Source organism: Lepidochelys kempii, chromosome 10 (assembly GCF_965140265.1).
Source record: "Lepidochelys kempii isolate rLepKem1 chromosome 10, rLepKem1.hap2, whole genome shotgun sequence".
In the NCBI taxonomy this organism is placed as follows: domain Eukaryota; kingdom Metazoa; phylum Chordata; order Testudines; family Cheloniidae; genus Lepidochelys; species Lepidochelys kempii.
The window spans coordinates 64,986,047-65,007,518 of NC_133265.1; the positions used below are offsets into that span (position 1 = coordinate 64,986,047).

A 21,472-nucleotide genomic window follows, 5' to 3' on the forward strand; every position below is an offset into this window, starting at 1 on the left:
TTGAACCTGCTTTCATTTTACTATTTAGATCAAATATAGATGTGAAATAACATCCACTAAGACTGAAGACATTTAAGTTATCTGATTTAAAGAGACTGGATGTCATACAACTGCATGAAGAATAAAGATAACATATAGTTCCATACCTGGTCTGTTAAAAGTATGGACACAGGAGAACAGATCAACTGGAAGTACAAGTCAAACCTACAGAGCCAAAACTGGATTGTCATTGCACGTAGCTGCGTGCTAAGAAACATGCAGTGTGAAGAAGCAGCCTTGTTCTGGACCATACAAACCGTCAGAGGTCGCTCTGCAGCATTCCCGTGACAGGAACAATGGAGAGGTGTAACAAGGCATAGCCTAAGAGCTGAGGGGCATGGGTCAAACATTTAGGTACATACAGTCCCTGACCTGTCAATGACTTCAACACTCAACCCTCTACACAATTTCTCCCTGCTCCTTCACAGGGAGAGAGGACTGTGCCTTAGGATGGCTGAGGTCAGAATATGGGCACATGTATCCTAGAAAAGCAGCATTAACATGTGTCCATCTAGAGGTATATCAGGCCTGTTTCAGGTACCAGACAGGACTTGACGAGTCTGTACTTGGTACAAGATGTCTAAATGTTTTAATGCAATGGAATGCCTTGAAGTTCTTCACAGGAATTTCATAATTAAATAAAATTAGAAATAGATTTATAATCTTTATCTTCTCTATTCTCACAATACAAAATATGTTAGAAAGGTCTAAATGAACAAGTCCCAAAGATACAGTCCTGGGAATTTATAATCCACACCAGTTCAGTACATGGCTGCCCCTGTTAACTTTCTCCTATTTCCTGCCAGACATCCAGACAATAAAAGAATTTGTACAGCTGGAAGTATTAGAATAAAAGCCAAAAAAGCAGTGTAAGGACTTTCTAGGGTGAGGCATGCTCAAAAAGAAGCAAGCAACATCTGGGTGGATTTTACAATTTGAACTAAATGCAAATGTATTTCCAAAATTGTTTAAAATGTACAATAGGGCATTTTAATTTGGGCATTTTAAACGGCACGGCATGCAGTTTTCTCCAGGTCAGATGAATGTAGCTCAAAAGGCGAGACATACAAAATGAACCTAATGCCAACAAACTGAAGTAAAAAAAAAAAATTAAGATAAGCAGAGAGAACATCCTCCTCACAGGTTTGATTTTCTGTCTGTCTATCTCGAGTACAGTTTGAAACAGAACAAACCCCTTCTCAAAGTGGCAGTGTGTGTATAGAGAAACACCACTATCCAGTCAAACGAAGGAGCTGCTGGCGGTGAAAAATTCATTAAGAACCTGGCTGCTCTCTCACATGACCTAAGTTACTAATGCACTTACTTGAACATCATACACTTAGTGAACCATAAAGTAATGTATCTGACATCATTTTTCCATTCTTCCCATGTACAGCAGAGAATGGCTTAGGACAGGTTATTCAAAGCAATGTAACTCAATCAAGATTAAGCCATTAATAATTTTAGCAGCTCTTGGTGAAGCTTTGCATCTAGCTTACCTTGACAGGCTCCTGTGCGAATATTTGGAATGAAACCCCGGCGGCAGGGATGAGGCTGAGCTGGACACATTTCACAGGGGTGGCCCCATGCTCTCCCAACTGTTGCACAGCAAAGGGTTTTTGTACAGACTATTCCAGTGAGCTGTCCCTGGCACATCTGATTGGTTACCAGTGTGAAGCATGGGCCAGTCCTATAATCTGAACCAAAGAAAGCAAAGACATTACATAACTCATAATAAAGCAGAGCTGGGTAAATAATTCGCAACTAATAATTTACCCCATAAAAATCCCAAAAAAACCCTCTTTCCAACATAGTGATTATCCATGGGCACATAATTTCTCTCAAGTTTATTTTTAATTGTCAATATATTTGAATACGAAATAAACATCTCTGTGGATTGATCACGATTACTTTACCATGAATATCTGATATTCAAGATGCTCCAAGTCTCCTCATAATTTTCAGGACTAAATGTAAGCCCCGTTTCTTTGGCTTAGCTTTCTTACCATTGCTCTTTATAGAGCCCACATGTGTTTGGGTGAGAGGTAGAAGTGAGAAGAAGAAAAATAATTCCACTACTTTTTAAGGTATTCCAGCACATGATGAGGAGTGAGAGTTTTGTTGTTTTCTTTTATTTAACGGGAGATGCTCAGATATTATCATGATGAGGCATACCTCTGTAAAATGGTAGGTTTCAGAGTAACAAACGTGTTAGTCTGTATTCGCAAAAAGAAAAGGAGTACTTGTGGCACCTTAGAGACTAACCAATTTATTTGAGCATGAGCTGAATTTATTTGAATTTATTTGAGCATGAAGTGAGCTGTAGCTCACGAAAGCTCATGCTCAAATAAATTGGTTAGTCTCTAAGGTGCCACAAGTACTCCTTTTCTTTTTGTAAAATGGTAGACACTCAAACTTATTTGTAACTGGTCAGATAAGTCAGATGGTATTGTTCGCTCCTTAAGGGGACGCATCTTTGCATGGGTACGTTTAAAATCAGTCTCCAGAGTTATTCACCAATGCAGCTAAGCAGGTCCCATTCTGTAAATGGCTGTGTCAGTAAAATTCAACCCCACAAATGTTCACAGAAAGCCAACATTATAATGCACATGAGCATGGCTGAAGCTAGTTCAGTTACAAATTTGATTGAATATTTGTGTGCCTTTTTTGCTTAATGCATGCCTTTATTTCAGATGGCCTCAGAAGGAAAAACCCTCCTTAAGCTGAATGACTCCCACAGTTTGGGGAAGTTAAGCTCTAGATTTGGATCCACTTTGCAGCTTGGGATCATATCTAATAATAACATCAGTGAGTTCTTTTCATCAAACTGAATGAAGTTTGTTTTAATATTTAGCACAGTACTTAAAATTACACTGATAAAAGAGGTTCTGTTTGTTGCCACAACTGTTGTTTTTAAACAGGTCTCAGGGGTATGTAGTCTACATGAAGTTTATTAAGCATAATTTTCACGGTTACACAGACATGTTCCATACCAAGCATATGGGTAAACTTTGCCTACAGCTGGACTGAAGGCATGTCTACTTTGATTTGTTTATGGTAGAACAGGCCATTTATCCAACAGACAGAATTAAACTGGGATGTTAATAAAATATTAGTAGCCTTTATTTTGTTCCATTCTCCCACGGCAACAACAAAATAGCAACACCAGTTCCTGCTGTCTCCGGGACATGCCAGACTCCACTCGTCAAATAAAATTTTCATCTTTTTACAGAAGATTTATCACTCCCCGCTTCCCCCCCTCACCTTTGAATGGAAAAATCTGGAGGCCAATAAAAAGGATTAGTAAAAAGATTAATTTGGATGCTCATGTTAACATGTGTTCACAGAGAAACCCATGCGTTTTTCAGCCCCGGTTTCTCATAGAAGGGCCTGATCCAATGCCCTGAGGTCAATAAGACTCTTATCACTAACATCAGTCAGCTTTGGATCAGATCCTAATAATATATGCTGATACAGTACAAGGTGAATGCTTAGGGGAAAAAAGGTGAAATGAGTTCCACTCAAAATATCAGAAGAAACTGTAATTGTAGAACAAGTAAAGACATTATAAAATCACAGATATGTAGGGCTAGAAGGGACCTCAAAAGGCCATCTAGTCTGGGCCCATCTCCATGCAGAGGCCGGACAAAGTATACCTAACACATACAAACTTATGTGTGTCCCCCCCGCTCGCCTGCTGGTAATAGCTCACCTTATCTGATCACTCTCATTACAGTGTGTATGGTAACACCCACTGTTTCATGTTCTCTGTGTATATATATCTCCCCACTGTATTTTCCACTGAATGCATCCAATGAAGTGAGCTGTAGCTCACGAAAGCTTATGCTCAAATAAATTTGTTAGTCTCTAAAGTGCCACAAGTACTCCTTTTCTTTTTGTGAATACAGACTAACATGGTTGCTATTCTGAAACCTATACTTATATCACTCACACTATTTACATTCCTTTAAAATAACATGTTTCGCTTTGTAAATCATGCTGATTTCAAGAGGTTATAAATCCTGGGCATTCTTCTACAAGAACTCAGCTCTCACCGACTTGGGTCTTGATCCCACAAACTCTTCCTCACATTCCATCCGAGCTCAAGTCAAGTCAATGCAGCTACTTCAATGAGCAAAGGGTCTGCATGATCAAGCCCTTAGTTAGGATTTGAGAGTAAAGCTAGTTGAAAAATGCCAGGTAAAAAATAAGAAAAAAATTCAAAAGTTTTCACTGAAAATTTTCACTTAAATTTTTGAAAAATCTGACCCTTTTTATAAGCTGCTTGAAAAACAGAAGAAAAAAACCACCCTTTTTAAATTAAATTTATTTTAATTTTGCAAACATTTGCTGTTGAAAACACAAACATTTTCACCTAACTCTAGTTGATGGGACTCAGCACTTCACTACAGATGCTCACCAGATTGTTGGATAGGGCCTTATTCATTTCATGGGCATTCCACAATTGTATACATTCTTTCATGTATCTACTAGTTATTTGCATAAGCCAGTTCCAATGACAGTTTGTCTCAGAGCATGCCTGCCCTGTAGCACTCCCTCCTGACCTAGTGTGGTGTCATAGACACTCGTTGCCTTAGTTTCCCTTCTCTCAGGGCCCCTTAAGAATTCCACCCCATCCAAGTGGGTATAAGATGTAGAACCCCAGCAGGGGTATTGTTTTATTAAATTCAAATAAACCTGAAATAAAATCTCTCCCCTTGGGTTCAGGGGGTTGTACAGTCCCATTTTTTGGAGGGGCCTACACTTCTCTGGGAGTGACTTTCCCTTAGGAGAGCTTCTCTTTGTGTAAGCACCTACCTGCAACTGAGTCTTGATAGCCTTTTATCAGGCTCCGGTGCTCGTTCTTCCATTAACTGCCTATATAGGCTCAATCTCCTTAAATGAGCTTGTCATAGGTTCAGGCTTGCCTTAAAGGGAGTTCATAAAAGGATGGCAACTGTAACAGCACTTGTGCTTTCAGACATTGTCACAAAAAGAATACTGAAATCAATGGAGTTAGGCCAATTTACATGAGCTGAAGATCTGGCCCATTAAGTCACAGGGAAGGAATGAGGTTGTGTTGCAATGGGTTTCTCCTGCTCTGACTACAGCACCTAGACAATTGTATGTAATTCTTTAAAAGATTCCTTGTGTTCATCAAGCCACCACATTGGCTTCTGAAATACGTACCGTTGACAGACTTGGACCAAAATGCAGCACCGTGATAAATATCGATAATTGGTCCAAGTATAGACTGGATGTCATTGCCCAATGCGACTCGGAGCATTAGGCCATCTGCAACAACTACAACACCTGGATATGCATTACCCTGGGTCTTTAAGTGCTCAAATAACATTATTCTTGATGTCTGCAAGTACAGTTTGTCTTTCTTAAACGTAAACGTATTGTTTAAAAGTAAATTTTAAATGACTGGAGCATTGATTTTAAAATTCAAATCAGTCTAAGGACTAGAGGTGAAATCCTGCTTGCCTTACAGGAGTTACCATCCTTAAGTTGACAGGAATTCTCATGCAGAGACTTTGCCCCAGCCTTAGAGGACAATGGTTCAAACTAAGGGCCTCATCCTGCATTATACTTGATGACAGTCCATGTAGATGTGTGGATAGTTTCAGGAATGGCTGATAGCTAAAGCCACCAGACCCGCCCCCAATTTTATGTTAGGACCACTGATTTAAAAACCATCTGTACAAACAAAGTCCCCTTTTCCACATTGGCACTCTGATTATAAAGTACTAGAGCCCTTCAAAATCAATATACAATTTCACAAGGAAATACAGCCACTGATGTTCATTGGAGTCACATGTATCTAAATGCACATGAACGGCTTTGAAAATTACCTTTATATTTTAGCTGAAGATGAGACCAAGACGACTTAAGTCATACTAAAGAAGTAGACTGGGAGAAGGAGTTTGCTTTAGTCCATTGTGAAGCAGGGTGGAGAAAGAAGAGGATTGTACACATTAGAGCACTAGGTAGAAAAAGGAAGTCTACAAAGGTCAGAGTAAATGAAATATTCCATGTACTACTACAGCTAGCCAATGATCAAGAACTGTCAAATCAATCTCACCAAGCATACAAGGAAACATGTCAAAAGAGAAGGAGTTATTTAACACTTGGAATCTGGACAGTGAATAATTTGTTACAAAAGTATCAAAAGAAGGAAGAAAACACCTACTGATTTCCATGTTACAGTGTCACCAACCCAGGTTTCTGAAACAACGCAAGGAGGATCAAGGAGAAAAACAAAATAACGGAAGAGGAAGGAACAATATCAGGAAATATCTTCAATATACTATTACAGCATACAGGGAGAAATTTCTATTTTTGCCTTTCACATCAATGGTATTTGTAGCCTATATTCATCCTGTCCTTTACAGGAACTTGACGTTTTTCAACTGAATTCACCCTAAAAGGGCCAGGACTTTGATCAGAACTCTAGTTACTAGTGAAAGGATGAGCATTTAATTTACTAGATAATTAAAATGCTGCGAACAGTAATATGACGGTAGGTGCTACATGAGAGATAGTTTCATTTTTTTGTCCCAGTCCCCTTCTCCCTGGAACGGCAGAGGCTGAGTGTGTTATAGCCACACATCCAGTTCTGTGGAAGAGGGAAGTATTTGCATTGCTCAAGAGTATCCCCATCAATTGAAAAGAAAAGTTGATGGATTCCAAAAGGAATTTCATCCAGTCCTTGTCTAGAAGTATGTGGCGGCATCATTTATTTTGGGGGAGAGAAAGGGAACACAAGCCAAAAGGTTGGATAGGAAAGAAAGGGAACACAAGAGAATCCCTAGAAATCTAGAAGGGATTCCAAACAATGCAGGACTGAGTAAAAAAAAAAAATTCTATACTGTACCTCAACTGTCCAACACACAAAGTTGGAATTTACTACTTTGGGTCAAATTTTCAAGAGGCCTCAACCCAGTTTCATATCTTGGGCCTGCAATTTTGTAAGCACAAATTCAGGGCATGCAAATTAGCTGTGTCTCTAAAATCACAGCAACAAATTTAGAGACTACTTTTGAAAACTGAATCTTTATTGGGAGGTGGGAGTACACGGAGTATTTTATTTTTCAAAGAATTAATACTAAAAATATCCTTCTGTCTATTATCTAACTATCATGGAAAATACTACATTTACCTAGACTGGTACAAAGAAGATTCATGACATGATAGAATTCCCAAAGTTGCAACCTGATCCTGCAGTGCTTACCCAGGCTAAAAAACTCCCATTAACTTAGCTGATGTTACAAAGCTGTAACTACATAATTATGCTATCACATACTGTTAAAGAGCTTGAAACCAATGACCACATAGTATTTACTACAGCATTCACACTGCTGCTATCTGTTACAGTTGTGATTCTTTGGCAAAACATTCTTTCTTGATAGGGTTGGAAAGTTTAGATTCTAAAGCAAAAAGTATTACCTTGGATTATTTAGAGTCTCTTCCCTCAATTTTAAGCCACAAAAGACTTCCAGGCCCATGATTACTTCTGAGACAAGTACAGATGCTTTAACAAACATCTTATGTTTATATGTTACTTTTAAATTGTTTTTAAAACCTGTAACAATATAACATGAGTCCTCTTTTAATCTTCTATTTGTGTATATCTGTGATGATTTGAAGATGGGATCATGATGGTCTTGATTGTAGCAAAGATTCCAGATCAGATGCAAACTTTAAAAAAGATCACCATCAAATACATCGGTGCTGCAATCTAGAAATGGGATGGAATCAAAACTTTGAATCCATATGTTGAGGGTCTTCAAAATCCAATCACAGATACAGATCTTGATTTTGCAAATGAATCCTGGTCTTTTTAGTGGACCAAAGCAAAACTTCGCATCTGTAAACCTCTGAGCTTTGGGACATTCAAAATGTGCCCATGGAACATTCAAAATTTGTGGCTAGAGCCCATCTCTACTGTAAACTCTAGTGAGAATCACTAGCACAAAAAGTGGGAATGTGCTAATAAAGTTTCGGATGACACAAAGCTGGGAGGTATTGCCAATACAGAGAAAGACCAGGATATCATACAGGAAGATCTGGATGACCTTGTAAACTGGAGTAATAGTAATAGGATGAAATTTAATAGTGAAAAGTGCAAGGTCACGCATTTAGGGATTAATAACAGAAAATTTTGTTATAAACTGGGTACGCATCACTTGGAAGTAACAGAGGAGGAGAAGGACCTTGGAGTATTGGTTGATCACAGGATGACTATGAGCCACCAATGTGATATGGCCATGAAAAAAGCTAATGCGGCCTTGGGATGCATCAGGCGAGGTATTTCCAGTAGAGATAAGGAGATGTTAGTACCGTTATACAAGGCACTGGTGAGATCTCATCTGGAATATTGTGTGCAGTTCTAGCCTCCCATGTTTAAGAAGGATGAATTCAAACTAGAACAGGTACAGAGAAGGGCTACTAGGATTATCCGAGGAATGGAAAACCTGTCTTATGAAAGGAGACTCAAAGAGCTTGGCTTGTTTAGCCTAACCAAAAGAAGGCTGAGGGGATATATGATTTCTCTCCATAAATATATCAAAGGGATAAATACCAGGGAGGGAGAGGAATTATTTAAGCTCAGTACCAATGTGGACACAAGAACAAATGGATATAAACTGGCCACAAGGAAGTTTAGATTTGAAATTAGATGAAGGTTTCTAACCATCAGAGGAGTGAAGTTCTGGAACAGCCTTCCAAGGGGAGCAGTGGGGGCGAAAAACATATCTGGCTTCAAGACTAAGCTTGATAAGTTTATGGAAGAGATGGTATGATGGGATAGGCTAATTTTGGCAATTAATTGATCTTTGACTATTAGCAGTAAATATGCCCAATGGCCTGTGATGGGATGTTAGATAGGGTGGGATCTGAGTTACTACAGAGAATTCTTTCCTGGCTGCCTGGCTGGTGAATCTTGCCCACATGCTCAGGGTTTAGCTGATTGCCATATTTGGGGTCAAGAAGGAATTTTCCTCCAGGGCAGATTGACGGAGGCCCTGGGGGTTTTTTTTGCCTGCCTCTGCAGCGTGGGGCACAGGTCACTTGCTGGAGAATTCTCTGCACCTTGAAGTCTTTAAACCATGATTTGAGGACTTCAATAGCTCAGACATAGGCTAGGGGTTTGTTACAGGAGTGGGTGGCTGAGATTCTGTGGCCTGCATTGTGCAGGAGGTCAGACTAGACAATCATAATGGTCCCTTCTCACCTTAAAGTCTATGAAAATCTATCAATCACTGGATATCTCAGTAAGAACACTGATTTATGACAGCAAGAGGAAAGATCACTGAAAAAAGTACTTAACTTGACTCTTCCTACTGAAAGATCTCAGCTAAATGCTCATGCCAAGATAAATCTAACCCTAGTGACCTTGCAAGCACACAATGCTTCCTGTAATGAATTAATTAGCATCAGAAATGCAGCAGCACAGAAGTAGCATTTCTGGCAAATTAATTTTAGAGAACTACACGTATTCTATAAGAACAAACACCAGTCTGTAAACAATCTTGTGTGGCAAGGCCTATGATGTGGGGCAATATATTTACTCTAATTAAAACAGATGCTACTGACACCCCACAAAGAATGGAACCTACAAGAAGGTTTCTCTGGGTGGTTGTAATTGCCTCGAACAGTAAAAACATGGGGCCAAATTCTGCTACTCTTGTTCAGACAAAGCTCCCAAAGAACTCAACGGGAAGTAAAGATCGTATGATTTGGCCCAAAGATTGTAGGAATGGGCAATATATGCATTCCACAATCAATAATATTGTTCTGAAGAATCTGAATTTTATCTATTTTGTTGTTTGTGACTCTGCTGTCAAGAAGATGCAAATATTAAATCCATTGGTTTATTGAACGGTTCACTCTAATAGATGATGTTAAGGTTACATACAGAGTAGAGACCCACTCTATTTCCACTTGCTCTTAACTTAGAGGGAAATTACTCTGTGGTGGTGAAACCTTACAAATAAAATATAGGTGGTTTCTTATTTTCTCTTTTCTTTTTCTTGAAAAAACCAAGAAAATTAAATGCAAATAACTATATGGATGTGATTTTTCTCTCAAAAGTATAAAGCATTAATAACTCCACCTAACCATAGAAGCTTACTTGGAAAAAATATTGAGTTTGCCCCATAAACTGCAGTATTCATGTTCCAAACTGTTGTTTTGTGTATTAATATTGTAGTTTATATAGAGCACGGGGCAAGTGTTATACAGAAGCATAACCATTTGCCACTGCAGAGTGTGTGTCAATAGTCTATCGACACACAGCTCCCTTATGCATACACCAATACCTTACTATTACACATCTGTTGGGGCTAATTTCTTAACTGACTTACTTTTCTAGAAGTCTTGAACTGAGCAGCCACTTGCTATGAGTATATATTTGTGCTGAGCAGGCCTTCAAGACCAATAAAACTTAGAATACTAGTTGCCTCACTTTCACTTTTAATATACACTTACCTCCCACCAACTACAATATTAACAGAGAAACACTGTTTCAGCTACCCCATGTTCCACAGTATTTCAGTCACTGCTGTCTCCTTCCTGAACTCAAAGAGCAACAGAACTGCATGTAAGGAACAAAATGACGTAAATTCATCCATCAGTCTCCAATTATTTCGAATCCAAACCGTTATAAAAGTTATAAACAAAAGGAGGAGCTATGTATTTATACATGACAGAGACGGTCACAACATGCCTCTTTCCAGAAGGCAATGTGTGTGCTATGACCAAAACAAGATTAGACTTCATTCTACAAATTACTATGAGGCCAAGAACTGATGGGAAAGTGACAGAAGACTGAGCATAGTAGTAAACTGGAACATAACTGTGGACAGTTAAAGAAAACAAAGGTTAGGAGTTGGGCCTCAAATTTGCAGTGCTCTTGAGTCTCTCAGAGTGCTCCTAAATATCTCAGACATGCTCAAGGTCCTATGGTAGAGGAGGGAGAGCTTGTATTTTTTTTAAACGAATATTACACACACACACACACACACACACATACCCCTCACAAAAAAACCCAAATAATGCATTCTAATGTATTTCACTGCAGTAGAGAGGTGGGGAAGGCAACTACACTGTGTTCCTGCTTCCCTTACACAATGTCCCTGTCAGTTGCTTGTATGCTACCACTGTATATAGCACTTTTAACTTGGTTATGTGACTCACCTAACTTCACAGACTGAGTCAGCAAGCAGACCTAAGACTCAAGAGTTCCTGCCTTTCATCATCTAGCCTGCTATTTTGCATAAAGTATCAAACTATGTGACAAGAAGAATTTCAACCAATCAGCCCCAGAGCACCCAATTACAAGGGTTCTCCCTTCACAGGTGACACTGAAATTCTGCTGCTTGATAACTGCATCCAACCACAATACTCCTTTTTCAACATGGGCCATTTCCTCAAAAAAATATTCACTGTTCAACACTCACACTCTCCAGCATACACTCATCCTAGCCAAACCCTAAAATGTATCATTACTGGAAAATCCATGGTAGAGGCAGCAGGGGGCTTTCATGAGAACAGAAAAACAACAACATTTTGTAAATATTTTTAACACTATTTCTTAGTATGCTTAGCTGCCTCTCATTATTTTCCTTAGTCATGTAATAGGAATAATGATCATGATGTTGGCACTCACAGTACTTGCAATAAGCTGCTTTTGCTGTTATTATATTGCTCTGTTTAACTTCAGCATTTAATCATCCACAAAAGTTGTTTACTGCTTCATATACTGCAGTACCACAAATGTCATCCCATAATTTATAACTTCAGTGACCCCATTTCCCCATGTCTCCCCCACCTTTGCTTGTTGCTCCTACTGTAGTCATATATTGCCTTGCTGGCACAGTTTAACCTAAATTTATTTTCCATTCTGTAAGCTTCTTCAAAAATCCATCTTTGCAAGATGATCTTTTTAACATGTCTATCTAGCAAATGCTATCTAGTACTCCTGGGTAGTGGTTAAAGAACAGGACTTTTAAATAATAGTTTATTATCCACATAAGCCTAACTCTATCTTTTATCAGCTGCATTTGATGTACAGAACAAATCAGGCTGACCATTTAAAAAAGTATTTTGGCAATCCATGTTCAAGAGCAAATACACAACTCTTTTCATGCCAGTTTTGTTCTTGCAACTGACCCACTTCTCAAAGTCTGTCACTGAAAAGTAAAGTAATAAAATAAAAAATAATATTCAAAAATTATTATAGAATTTGAGTGATTTGTTGCACACATTTTAATCCAACATGCAGACTAAGCATTTCACCAAAATCAAGGCTTTAGCTCTGTTGGTCCCAATTATGTGCAGCAGTAGTCCAAAATACAGAAAATTGTTACCACATTTTATTCTTTTTCATGATGAAGAAAACAGTAAGCAATGCAACTAAACGGAGAACTTTGCATTTCTGAATAATCAGTTACCTGACACATTCTTCCCCTCACCCCCATTTCCTGTAAATCCTGAAAAGGAATGCTCTGTTGTAGCTTTTCATTTTCTCAATTCTTCTCAAAAGATTATAACAATAATGAAATAAAATTCAAACTGATTTTTTCTCTCCTCCCTTTTGCAAAGAATAAAAATTTTGGTGACATATTTACTGTCGAGCCCGGATGATTATTAAGGAGAATGGGTTCAATTTAAATAGTCTGGAAGTTCCACTTAAAAAGAACAAGTTGGCTGCAGTTATTACTTCTTTTTAAAAAGAGTTCTTAAGAAGTGCCACGTTATAGAAACTCTCCTAACTCACCACAGATATTAACTATTAAACAGCAAGGTAAAGACAACACTAGAAGACTAACTTTTTGGGTCTGTTTTTCTATTTGGCTCCAAAGGATACTGACTAGAAAATAGTTTTGACTATCCAAAAGCAGTGCAACCTGTGTAAGAAAAATAGATCCTAATGAGCTAGAGTAGATTAAATAGAGCAATCTCTTGGTGCAGGGAGGGAGGGAAAGAGGAGAGGAAATGCTCTTACAAAGACAATATAACACCCAGAACTGAAAGGGATATGTCTGCGATTTCTTTAAAAAAGGTGTGGGGTAATTTTTGTAAAAAAAAAAGCCCCGAGAATGTTCTCTTCGTTTCTTTTTTTAAATATAAATATTCCTCAGCAGTGTGGTGAAGCCAAATGCAACTGTAGTGTGCTGGGATGAGACCCAGTCCAGAAATAAAATGGATTACAAAGAAAAGGGGGAGGTGAGACAAAGGGAACTGGCCAGTTTCAATGTCCAAGCTAAGTGAAATGCAAAGAGTGAACGCACAATGGAAATGGTGGGAAAGAAATTAGAATATGTATTTCAGATTGGATAATTTAAAGTAATAGCAATAAATGTGGTAAGGAAAGTTTTTTGATAAGTGTATGCTTGCATTTGTCATAAATGTAAAGGGAATGGTAAACCCCTTTAAAATCCCTCCTGGCCAGAGGAAAAATCCTCTCACCTGCAAAGGGTTAAGAAGCTAAAGGTAACCTCTCTGGCACCTGACCAAAATGATCAATGAGGAGACAAGATACTTTCAAAAGCTGGGAGGAGGGAGAGAAACAAAGGGTCTGCGTCTGTCTGTATGCTGCTTTTGCCGGGGATAGAACAGGAATGGAGTCTTAGAACTTTTAGTAAGTAATCTAGCTAGGTATGTGTTAGATTATGATTTCCTTAAATGGCTGAGAAAAGAACTGTGCTGAACAGAATGACTATTCCTGTCTGTGTACCTTTTTTGTAACTTAAGGTTTTGCCTGGAGAGATTCTCTATGTTTTGAATCTAATTACCCTGTAAGGTATCTACCATCCTGATTTTACAGAGGTGATTCCTTTACTTCTATTAAAAGTCTTCTTGTAAGAAAACTGAATGCTTTTTCATTGTTCTCAGATCCAAGGGTTTGGGTCTGTGGTCACCTATGCAAATTGGTGAGGATTTTTACCAAACCTTCCCCAGGAAGTGGGGTGCAAGTGTTGGGAGGATTTTGGGGGGAAAGACATGTCCAAACTACGTTTCCCAGTAAACCCAGTTAAAGTTTGGTGGTGGCAGTGGAAATCCAGGGTCAAAGGATAAAATTAATTTGTACCTTGGGGAAGTTTTAACCTAAGCTGGTGAAAGTAAGCTTAGGAGGTTTTCATGCAGGTCCCCACATCTGTACCCTAGAATTCAGAGTGGGGGAGGAACCTTGACAGCTTTATATATAATCGCTTTTGTGATCCTCTCTCATAGTGCAGGATTTCTAGACTTCTCGCAGTTCCTTAATGAGATCAGAGCAATCGCCAATCTCTTCCTACCCCATTCTAATGGCTGCCAAAAAAGCAGTTGGCTTGGGAGGAGAAAGTCTCTCCCTCTTTACCATAACAAAAGGGAATCAGTACTCATGGGAAATCATGGCTATGGAAAAGTTTCCCCTATGCAGAAATAATAAGCATGCAGAGTGTACTGGAATGTGGACTCTCTCTGACACACAACACACACTCACCCGTCCAACTCTGTTCTGCCAGGCACTTGTACAGATTTTCAGGTTAAAAATCTAAGCATTTCAGAAAAGTTTGATTAGTCACAGATCTGATCTGCTGTAAAATTAAAGTCCTTCATTACTCAATTTATTCAATTATCAGTGCCAATAAGCAATAAACTATCACTATTTTTTGCATAAGGTAGTGGAAACTTATATATTCTGTGCAGTAACTGGTTGCCTAAATGCACCAAAAACACTATTTGGAGACAATAATAAATAATATACAAATATGCTATTTCATCTTCACAGTGTGACCTTGATCATGGTTTTATATCCACATTGCACTTTGCATACCAAAAGATCTCAGAGCGTCTTATAAATTTAAACTGATATATAAACAGATCACGTCAGACATCAATATGGTGCATTCAACTCAGCAGCTAACAGCACTCAGCAGCACTGCACGACCCTTTGTGTCATGGGACCAGATTCTGACCTCATTTACAGTGCTGCAAATATGGAGTAACTCTGACATCAATGGAGTTATTCTGTATTTACATTGGTATAACTGAGATCAATCTGGTTCATGTTTAGCCATCAAGGTGGCGTTCATTTTAGCATGTATTTTAACAAGGAATGCCTGTAGTAATGATACTCTAATTAGACTGAATAACTCTGATTACACTATCACTGAGATTTGATGGGAAAAGTGTACAACAGGCATGAGAATAAATCAGGTCTCCATTACATACGGTAACTAGGAAACAGCTACGTTTCTCCTTGTAGGCATAGGAGCTGATCCACCTGCATAACATTGTAACCTATAACCATTTGGGGTTTAATTCAGGCTCAGTCATAGTTGCTGAGATTCCACTAAAAACTGGAAGCTGCCTATGAAACACCGCCAATTCCAACTTACTAATATTTGGTTAGAAAAAACTAACCTCGGATACAATTGGAAAGTGGTAATGTTGCTTTGGAAGGATCCTAACAGCCATTCATTTCTTGGTCATGCATAGCAGCCATAGTGGATGCAGTTCAGGGAGCATTCTGCTCGTGAAGTTCTATTGTGTGTGCAGGTGTTCCAAATACAGTGAACAGCTCAAGTCTGCGTGACTGATGCTGCAGCATTGCTCTGTGGGATGTTCATCACCCCAGGGACAATGAAACTAACTGATTTCAACTCACAGCAACGTCATCACCTTTATATTAAAGCTACAAAATCCAATTTTTCTAAGGAATAAGCCAAAAATAAACAAAAAGAAAAGGAGTACTTGTGGCACCTTAGAGACTAACCAATTTATTTGAGCATGAGCTTTCATGAGCTACAGCTCACTTCATCGGATGTAGCTCACGAAAGCTTATGCTCAAATAAATTGGTTAGTCTCTAAGGTGCCACAAGTACTCCTTTTCTTTTTGCAAATACAGACTAACATGGCTGTTACTCTGAAACCAAAAATAAACATCAGTCAAAATAGAAACCAAAACCTGGAATCCTTAGCCATAGGCCGTTACCAAGTTTAAGGTCAAATTCTGCCTTCATATGCATGCTGGGCAGGAGATCTTACTGAACTTCCCAGTAGGCAACTTAATGAAGATCACCGTTATTCAATATTTGTTAAACTTGACATATTGGTTAAAGTAGAATTGTAGGTCTTCCTTTTTCATGCATACCGACTATGGCAGACCTATTGTCTATTGTTGCTATTCAGTATGTAAAAATAATTCCACATTCTCAGCATATTGTTTAACATTTCCTGACTGTTGTATAACATCTGTGATGATGTAATTTGCTTTTCCTTAGTCTTCCTGCAAGCTATGTGTACATTACTCTAATGTAACAGGTACTGCAAAACTATTATTTATCTAAGCATTCAAAAAAAAAAACCCACCCACACACACACACACAAAAACCCCAACCCCCAATTCTTCTATCACTTGGTGGGAGTTTCTAAGATTCCATTTGTCCCATGCTTGGTGCCAGTACAAGCCACTAAGTCTTGGAAGGGGGTCGTTCCCATGGGAAGCCTACAACATACATTGTTACCTGCCAAAATTCAATTTCCTCACTAAAATTAATTGCTGTAAACAAATGACTGATATAGACACAAATTTTCAAACATCTCTACTAATTTGAGGCATGTCAGTTTCTGAAGTGCTCAGCTTTAGAAGTCTATGGTGAAATCCTGGCCTCAGTGAAGTCAATGAGAGTTTGTTGCCAAGACAATCATTTACGTAACACCGCTACATCCTCATTTTCAGAGATGCTTAGCACCTTCCACCCCATTTGAAGTCAATGGGAGCTGCCGCTGCTCAACACTTATGACAACCCATCCCTATGGGTGAAACCCTGGCTCCACTGAAGTCAAAGGCAGAACTCTGAGTGATTTTAATGGGACAGAACTTCATGCTCAGTGACTACAGTTCTGCATCCAAAACAGAACCCCTGCAAAGTTAGGAGCCTCTTTTGAAAATGTGGCACCTTAGAGACTAACCAATTTATTTGAGCATGAGCTTTCGTGAGCTACAGCTCACTTCATCAGATGTTTACCGTGGAAACTGCAGCAGACTTTATATACACACAGAAATCATGAAACAATACCTCCTCCCACCCCACTGTCCTGCTGGTAATAGCTTATCTAAAGTGATCAACAGGTGGGCCATTTCCAGCACAAATCCAGGTTTTCTCACCCTCCACCCCCCCCCACAAATTCACTCTCCTGCTGGTGCTAGCCCATCCAAAGTGACAACTCTTTACATAATCAAGTCGGGCTATTTCCTGCATAGATCAAGGTTTTCTCACATCCCCCCCACCCCCATACACACACAAACTCACTCTCCTGCTGGTAATAGCTCATCTAAACTGACCATTCTCCAGGTTTAAATCCAAGTTAAACCAGAACATCTGGGGGGGGGGGTAGGAAAAAGCAAGAGGAAACAGGCTACCTTGCATAATGACTTAGCCACTCCCAGTCTCTATTTATCTATCTATCTATTTATCTATTTATCTATGTATCTGCGATACAACCGCATTTGCTCCAACCCCTCAGACAGAGACAAACACCTACAAGATCTCTGTCAAGCTTTCTTACAACTACAATACCCACCTGCAGAAGTAAAGAAACAGATTGATAGAGCCAGAAGAGTTCCCAGAAGTTACCTACTACAGGACAGGCCTAACAAAGAAAATAACAGAACGCCACTAGCCGTCACCTTCAGCCCCCAACTAAAACCCCTCCAACGCATTATTAAGGATCTACAACCTATCCTAAAGGATGACCCAACACTCTCACAAGTCTTGGGAGACAGGCCAGTCCTTGCCTACAGACAGCCCCGCAACCTGAAGCAAATACTCACCAACAACCACATACCACACAACAGAACCACTAACCCAGGAACTTATCCTTGCAACAAAGCCCGTTGCCAATTGTGCCCACATATCTATTCAGGGGACACCATCACAGGGCCTAATAACATCAGCCACACTATCAGAGGCTCGTTCACCTGCACATCCACCAATGTGATCTATGCCATCATGTGTCAGCAATGCCCCTCTGCCATGTACATTGGTCAAACTGGACAGTCTCTACGTAAAAGAATAAATGGACACAAATCAGATGTCAAGAATTATAACATTCATAAACCAGTCAGAGAACACTTCAATCTCTCTGGTCACGCAATCACAGACATGAAGGTCGCTATCTTAAAACAAAAAAACTTCAAATCCAGACTCCAGCGAGAAACTGCTGAATTGGAATTCATTTGCAAATTGGATACTATTAATTTAGGCTTAAATAGAGACTGGGAGTGGCTAAGTCATTATGCAAGGTAGCCTGTTTCCTCTTGCTTTTTCCTACCCCCCCCCCCCCCAGATGTTCTGGTTTAACTTGGATTTAAACCTGGAGAATGGTCAGTTTAGATGAGCTATTACCAGCAGGAGAGTGAGTTTGTGTGTGTATGGGGGTGGGGGGGATGTGAGAAAACCTTGATCTATGCAGGAAATAGCCCGACTTGATTATGTAAAGAGTTGTCACTTTGGATGGGCTAGCACCAGCAGGAGAGTGAATTTGTGTGGGGGGGTGGAGGGTGAGAAAACCTGGATTTGTGCTGGAAATGGCCCACCTGTTGATCACTTTAGATAAGCTATTACCAGCAGGACAGTGGGGTGGGAGGAGGTATTGTTTCATGATTTCTGTGTGTATATAAAGTCTGCTGCAGTTTCCACGGTAAACATCTGATGAAGTGAGCTGTAGCTCACGAAAGCTCATGCTCAAATAAATTGGTTAGTCTCTAAGGTGCCACAAGTACTCCTTTTCTTTTTGCGAATACAGACTAACACGGCTGTTCCTCTGAAACCTGTCTTTTGAAAATCAGGCCCATATTGGCTCAATCATAAATGACATGGTCCAATTGTATTTTACTAATGATCTGCTCCTAGGGAAGTGTCAAAAGCTTGGAAATCTTAATTTATACCAAGTGGTCCACTGCATGATTTGCTGTTTAGTTCTGGAAGCTTCCTAGCTAGTTATTTTGAAGATTCCCCTTGCAAAAAAATACAGGCTTCTCTCACCTCCACACTGTGTAAATCCCAAAGCTCCTTCAAAGTGGAACTTTTTATTTGTTGCCAGGACAATCATTTAAATATGTCAATGTAAATATGTAAAACATCTGGATCTAATGGAGTCAAGCAGTTGATCCAGAACAGTGGTGCTCCCAGAATCCATGTCAATGGGAACTAATAAATAGGAACATTTTCTCAGAGGGGAGAGGAGAGAAGGGGAGGGGAACAGAGGGCTCAAGCAGGCTGTCAGCAGAAATTCAATTACTACACTGACATGAACATGTAGTTCTGTTCATTCCTTGCGTGCTTACACAGAATACTGTTGCTGCCACACAAAACAGCATGAGATCCTTCTTGATTGCGAATGGAGAGCATATATGAAAGGGAGACTGTGCTGTGTTTCCTTCCCCCTTTACTAGTTGGGGCGGGGGGCAAGTGACTAAAGCAAAAGCTTTGATTTTATTATATACTTTGCTATATACTATATATTTTATGCTATAGTATATAGTACTGTTTATTTTATAGTACAGTATATACTATACTATATATTTTACTATGATACTGTGGGTATAAATAGAATTCAATCTCACTTTAGTGTTCATACCTGGCTTTGGAGAGAATATCTCAAATGTAGGCCTACGTGTTGGAAACCTCACTAAATCTCAACGTGGGAGTTCCTAACACTCAAGTAGAGTGGGGTTGACCTGCCTCCCCTTTCTCTCTCTCTCTCTCTTTCTCCAGGGTAACATAACTGAGTGTAATGTACTACTTAACCAGGCATGATGCATCATGGTTAATTCATCATGAGAAATGAGCCGTGGCTGGAATTTATAATATGAACATTACTGAAAGCCATGGAGTGTGTGGGGGGTGATGGTGGTGGTCATGAGAGTGTATTTAAAATACATAATACTTAATATCTTTTCAAATTTGTCATAGTTAAATGTATTATTTATGGCCTACTGCTAAACTTTTTATAGATAAAAGAAGTTTGGGAAATTTTATGAACTGCATAGCGTACTCTTGCTAACAGGTAAAAACAGATGCAGGAACTGAGGTCCAGATGCCTGTCAAATGTACATGTATCATGTGATAGTTTTACCAAGCACTGTACATAATAGGCTGGAAATTGCTTACTGACTGAATCATTAGAGAGGAAGGATGCTCCTCAGTTTAAGACAGAAGGCTGGGACTCAGGAGACCTGAATTCAGTTCCTAGCTCTGCTACAGATTTCTTGTGTGTCACTGGAGAAGTGACAATTTTCTGTGCTTCAGTCTCCCACCTGTAAAGTGGAGTTAACAGTACTTCCTTCATAGACACACAATCCGTGAGTTCTGCCTAATGAGACTGTAATCGCTTCAGGGCAAAGATCTAGTATATGTTTGTACAGCCCTTGGTACAATAGGGCTCAGAGCTCATTTGAGACCTCGTGGCACAACTGTAATACAAATAATAAATAAGAACTTTCATGTAACATTTTTTCATGCTAACATCCTCTAACTTTCTATGCACAGTTGGTCATCAGCTTCTAGTCAAAATCCATAGGAATTATTTCTTGAGATTTTCTGTGTTGTACAAGCGTACCGGCAATAGAACACATTCCTCAGAGGAATTCATGTGCAATCAATTAGATAGTCTAATTAATTTTCCAACTCAATAAGTTGCATGAACAATTTTTACACAAAAATGTACCTCATCTGAGCATTTGCAAAAAGGCAATCCACAAGCCTCAGAATCTGTCTTTTGGCAGCTGGACAAGGGGTGTTCACTCACAGTAACACACTGCCATGTGGCAGCAATGCCCTCTCAGGTGGGATTCATATTTCTGACATGAGAGGTGGCTTAACACATCAGGAAGAAAGAAGAGGGTTTTTTTTCCCCAATACAGACAATGTTTGAGAGAGTTGCCCTAAAAGGACCCCTTAAGGCTGATCTATCAATCAGTACTGATAATACTTACGTAGCTTTCAGCCGGACGGAAAGTGACATGCTATGCAGCAGCTAATAAGGGGCTCAATCATGCAGTTCTTAATTAGGCAACATTTCCACTGAAGTCGGTGGGAGCTTTTGGCTGAGTACGGAGTGCAAGATTGAGCTTGAAATACATGAGAAATACTCTATGAAATGCAGCATCTCATCTTACTTGGGAACTTCTTTTTTAAATACCAGGTTCTTCAGCAAACTTCTATTTAGCTGCCATGATATTTGCCTGTACTTCCTTTCCCATCATTGTGATCACTAAAAAAAATTCTTATTCCACACTGACATAATGAAGTGTTTGTGAGACCACAATTGCAATTGTAATGTCTGAAACAGTGGGCTGAAGCATTTCTAAAGGAATCCTGCAGGAGACAATTGCCAATTATAGAAGAGAAAAGCTGTTATTTGATACGCAGAT

General features: G+C 39.3%; 1 protein-coding gene and 1 long non-coding RNA gene across 10 annotated transcripts in view; one reads left to right on the forward strand and one right to left on the reverse strand.

The window, feature by feature from the left end:
• The window catches only part of FBN1 (fibrillin 1), a 220,249-nt gene that overhangs the window by 134,669 nt on the left and 64,108 nt on the right, over window positions 1-21,472 (reverse strand). For all 8 annotated transcript variants that reach the window (XM_073303899.1, XM_073303905.1, XM_073303898.1 and 5 more), the window contains one exon: window positions 1,539-1,736. In XM_073303899.1, the coding sequence (XP_073160000.1) occupies window positions 1,539-1,736 (198 nt within the window). The remainder of the gene's footprint in view (window positions 1-1,538; window positions 1,737-21,472) is intronic.
• Window positions 1-21,472, forward strand: part of LOC140894953 (uncharacterized) — a 57,966-nt gene that overhangs the window by 27,382 nt on the left and 9,112 nt on the right. Inside the window, exon 3 of one of the 2 annotated variants that reach the window (XR_012154009.1) lies at window positions 29-11,070. The exons of the other annotated variant lie outside the window; for it this stretch is intronic. This is a non-coding gene — a long non-coding RNA (uncharacterized lncRNA). Of the gene's footprint in view, window positions 1-28; window positions 11,071-21,472 lie in introns of those variants that run through there. 2 annotated transcript variants of the gene reach the window in all.